Raw genomic sequence first — 4670 nt, 5'->3', positions numbered from 1 at the left:
GAGTGCCCGGGGAGCATCATGCACGGACTCGGAGTAGGACCTGCGCATGGTGGAAAAAGGCCATGCGCTGCAATTTGCTCACCCACCACCATGTTTTAACAAATGCCCCCCACCCCCCAAACACACACACACACACCAAGCACCACCCTGACTCAGGCACAGCCAGGAAGTCTCTATGGTACACACTCAAGGACAAAGTTCTAGAATTTTCTGTCCTTCCACTTTCTCTTCGAACATTCACCTATAACTAGTGATGGCCAACTCTCCAGCTGCGGAGCCACCTAACTGTCACACTCAGTCACCTCAATCAACTCACTTACTCACTTATACATGTGAACTGACAAGTCTTCTCTCATGCCCGTTCGGAAGAAAGCTTTTCTTGGACTCGATCTCAACTCCAAGCGAATGACTGCCAAGCTAATAAGCAATAACCAGGCAGATGAAGCACTTCTGCCGAGGAGACCCTGTCAGTGTGCATCTGCCAGAGGCTTGGGCCTACTGTCCGCAGCCACGATGACAGTGCCGCTTGGTCTCCACAGGATAGGCACAAGCAGCTGACTGTAGACAGACAATGCTGAAAGGCTTTTGGCGTAGACCAGCGGTTCCCAAACTTTTTTCCCCGCGGATCATCTTCTACATCCTGACTCGGCTCGCGTGCCCCCACCATCCGAAAAGTAACACATTCTATAGACGCATTCCAGGCATCATGTTTAATTATTCGCCCTACATGATCACAAATAACAAAATCAAGATGTGCAACTGGTCTATACTGGTCTAAAAAAAAAAAACAGGTGTGGAGAACAACATTAGACTGGTTAGATAGCACCTCACTGCAAACCACGCACTGTCTCCCAATCCACGTAAAGTCTAGTAGTTAGGGAAAGTTAGGCTTTTTTTTCCGCCAATCTGCAAAAATTCTTACCAATAGCGTTTTTTTACTATGTGTTCTTATAGGTGTCTAGTAACACCTCCCAATTTATCCACGGCCAAATCCTCGGGAAACACCTGGAGAGCCCATCAAGTTTGGGGTGCCAGGAAGGACTTGGCGAAAATAATGAAAACATTTTGTTGACCAATATTAGCTTTTGAGATGTCTAGGGGGTTTTAGGGGTGCTGAATCTATCCCAACCATTAGTTTTGAGTAAAAATGACTCCAAGTCCATAAAAAATCCATAACAAGTGGTTTTATTGAACAATTACAAAACAAAACTTTCTTAATCAGTTTAAAATATTCTGGCCCGCAGGAAATCACATGCATTGTTGGTAGCTTTTTTTTTTTTAATGAAAACAGCCTGCTATAGAGTTTATAAATGATTTCCTTTAATTTCACGTTTCCATATCATTATAACCCGATTCTAAATTATTTATTATTTATGAAGTAATTTGATTATTAATTAATTAATCATTTTTAACACCTTTCCGACATTGCCCTTTTTATCTCACGTGCCCCCTAAACATTTAAAATTTGACAGTCTGGTTAAGTACATCTGTAATAAGGTCAAACCAAATTTAAACTGTTTTCGTTTTATCAGAAGGAACCTGTCACACCAAGCTTCAAAACTATACATGCATGCAATGATTTTCTCTCATTTACCATATTGCATCACATCATGGTCACAAGCTTCCTCAACTACTATGAAACCTATAGTCACAATATACAAGCAAGCAATAAAAATCATGGACCAGAAACCACTGAAATGGCATCACTGCCACATTTTAAGGAAACACAGCCTTCTCACTTTTGAAAATTTTATCAATTTTAGTACTTTAAGATTATTTTTTAAATGTCTAAATAATCACTTGTCAAGTCTGTTTTCTGCAGACATCATTGCATCACTGCATGGCAAGGCCAAACGAATTCAAAAGACTGAATCATCATAAGCAGAAGGCGCTGAAACAGCGGCCGCATATATTCTGCGTCATATCTCGCATCTTGTGAACTCTACAAGCCCCCACCCCTCACTCGACAACCACACGGAGATTCTGTAATGTGCGTGTATGTCGTTCACACATAGGTCCGTATAAGGTCCGCACGTTAGCATCATATCTGAATCATCCGAAGGGTAGGACCTCCGTTTGACAAACCTCCGGGGATGGTTGTCTCATGGGTTGGTTGTCACATTGCTTATTACAGGCACTAGGTGATGCTGTGGTAAAATTTTGATATCAAACTGTTACCCTTTGATAGCTTACTCATTTGCACTAGGAATTTTGCTGAGCACAGCATTGAGGTGAGGAGACAATTTTTAAATTTCATGGGTCAGAGTAAATTTTCATGTTGGTGTTGTTTTTGTATTGAGAGCTTGTAGGATATTAGTAGTTCAAAAACAAAACACTCATTAAAAAGCCAAAGGTAGTAGCTTTATTTTGAGTCATATTTTAGCTATCAAGTTAAAGCCATGTGGCAGCTAGGTTAACATCTTTGTCAAGAGGTCAGTTGGGGATGGTTGTCACATGTGGGGTTGGTTGTCACATGTGTTTGTTGTCACTGTGACACAGTTGTCACTGTGTTTGCAACTTACATGATAATAAAGAGGTTTTAGCACTGAAAATTATATAATTTTATTTCTCAACACAGTAGACAATTCAAGTAACTGATCACCTCCTTAAATCCCATTGTTTAAACATAAAGGCATTGATAACAACCATAATAGGGGTGGTATTAATATTAAAACTTATTTGCTGTTTCTATCTTAAAAAACTAAAAACTTACACATCATTTTTTAAGATCCCATTTTATCACTGAAATCCCATTGAAACTCTATAGGAACAACCAACCCCATACCCTGTGACAACCAACCCTGTGATGGGGCTGATTGTCACATTGTGTCAGAGTGTCTTTGATGGTTAATTGCTCCCTGTTACAATACATTCTAAAAGTAAAAAATATACACATTTAAAGCCAAGACCCCAAGCTTTCATTTCATGTAGGAATTACTGCTGAAAGAGTTTTTGAAGATGAGCAATTCATACATGAGTAAAAATTGTGACAACCAACCCCGGTCTCCCCTACTCCGGAGGTTATATCTGAAAGCGCTATATATTGCACAACAAGCAGAGGCGTAAGTAAATGTTGCAATTGTCTTCCGCGTGGTAGTGTACCACCACCCACATCCACACAAATCTTGCTAAAAGGAAGAGAAGATCAGTACCAATATCAAGTTTTGAAACATCTCTTGTGAGGTGAGTACTATTTGCTATGTTATATATTTTAAAACCCTTACCTACAGTATATATTTACATACAAAAACACACATCTTAACACATTTGGTGTACATAATATGTAAGAATGTTTACTGAGCTCAGTTTATATGCTGTTTCTTTTTAGGATATCATGGGTGAAGGAATAAATGGAACACTCGATTTATTGGCCCATGATGGACCTGATAATTATACAGATTTATATGAAATTGAATTTAGCAATTCTGATGGATATACATATGATCCTGAGCCTGAACCACCTGCTAGTCTGTCCTGTGATGTACTGTGTGCTTTTGTCCTGGCATCAAATATCATCATCTTCATTCTGGGCATCGTGGGAAATGGCCTTGTCATTTGGATCATTGGTAAGACAAAGCGCACGGTCAACTCCTCATGGTACCTGAGCTTGGCAGTGTCTGACTTCTTGTTCTGCACGACTGTCCCTTTCAACGGTGTCTATATGGCAACTGGACACTGGCATTTTGGACTTTTCATGTGTAAGTTCATATCTGTGGCCTTCCCCCTTAACATGTACAGCAGCATTTTCCTCCTGCTTGTCATCAGTGTGGACCGGTGCATGTGTGTCGTATTTCCTGTGTGGACTCAGAACCACCGTACTCTGAGAAGGTCTTCTGCCATCATCGTCCTGGTCTGGATTGTCTCTGCACTGCTAACTCTACCCTCCCTAGTTTTTCCTACTACACAGACTATAAAAGATCAGACCAAATGCATCCATGATCATAATTCCACAGCATTTTCCCGTGAAAGTGTGGTGTTGATTGGTTTTGTATTTGGACTTGCCATCCCTCTGATGGTCATTGTGATCTGCTACTCTGTCATTATGCTGAAGCTGAGAGCCAGTCGTATGATGAGATCCTCCAAGCCCTTTAAGGTGATGACCGCTGTCATAATAACATTTGTGATGTGCTGGCTTCCTTTCCAAATCTTTCGGCTGATGGAAGTCTACTATGCGTCATATTCTGGTGCACTGTTGAAGACAGGGATTCAAGTAACAATCACTATAGCCTATGCCAACAGTTTCATGAACCCAATTTTGTATTCATTCATGGGTCAGGACTTCAGGAATAAATGCCTGATGTCTATCCTTTCGAGGATGGAAAGTGCCTTGCAGGAGGAAGACCGTTCCACAAAAGCTATGTCCATGTCAAAATCAAGCTCTTAGTATAAAGGTGAATAACAATGTTGTGGATCTAGGAATCAATTTGTTGTGCCATTTCCAAAATAGAAGAAAATCTGTGTCTAAATGGGTCCGCCAAAGGCCAGTATTTATGCTTCAATACAATATCTTTTGTTAGTCTTAATGTTTTAAAGAGCACTCATTAAAGCTAAAGTGTCTGATAAAATACATAAACATAATGGTTATGGAATGTACATATGAAATTTTTGGCAACTTCTTTGTTGTCACCATTCAACAATACTTTTACCAGTCACATTAGTATGACTTAACA

At 40.1% G+C, this 4670-nt stretch overlaps 1 protein-coding gene across 1 annotated transcript; it reads left to right on the top strand.

Annotated features, from left to right (window-relative positions):
- Positions 1–3334: 3334 nt before the first annotated feature.
- Positions 3335–4464, top strand: LOC125304588 (chemerin-like receptor 1). Its single transcript, XM_048258992.1, has one exon. The coding sequence runs from the start codon at positions 3335–3337 to the stop codon at positions 4382–4384; it is 1050 nt and encodes a 349-aa protein (XP_048114949.1). The 3' UTR covers positions 4385–4464.
- The last annotated feature ends 206 nt before the right edge of the window (positions 4465–4670 follow it).

The sequence above is a fragment of the Alosa alosa genome, chromosome 1 (assembly GCF_017589495.1).
Source record: "Alosa alosa isolate M-15738 ecotype Scorff River chromosome 1, AALO_Geno_1.1, whole genome shotgun sequence".
NCBI lineage: Eukaryota > Metazoa > Chordata > Actinopteri > Clupeiformes > Clupeidae > Alosa > Alosa alosa.
Note: the sequence above shows the minus strand (reverse complement) of the source record. Positions and strands in the feature narration are given on the sequence as shown.

What these genes read in the sequence shown, in the direction of transcription:
- LOC125304588 (XM_048258992.1), top strand. Translation starts at nt 3,335, where the DNA reads ATGGGTGAAGGAATAAATGGAACACTCGATTTATTGGCCCATGATGGA.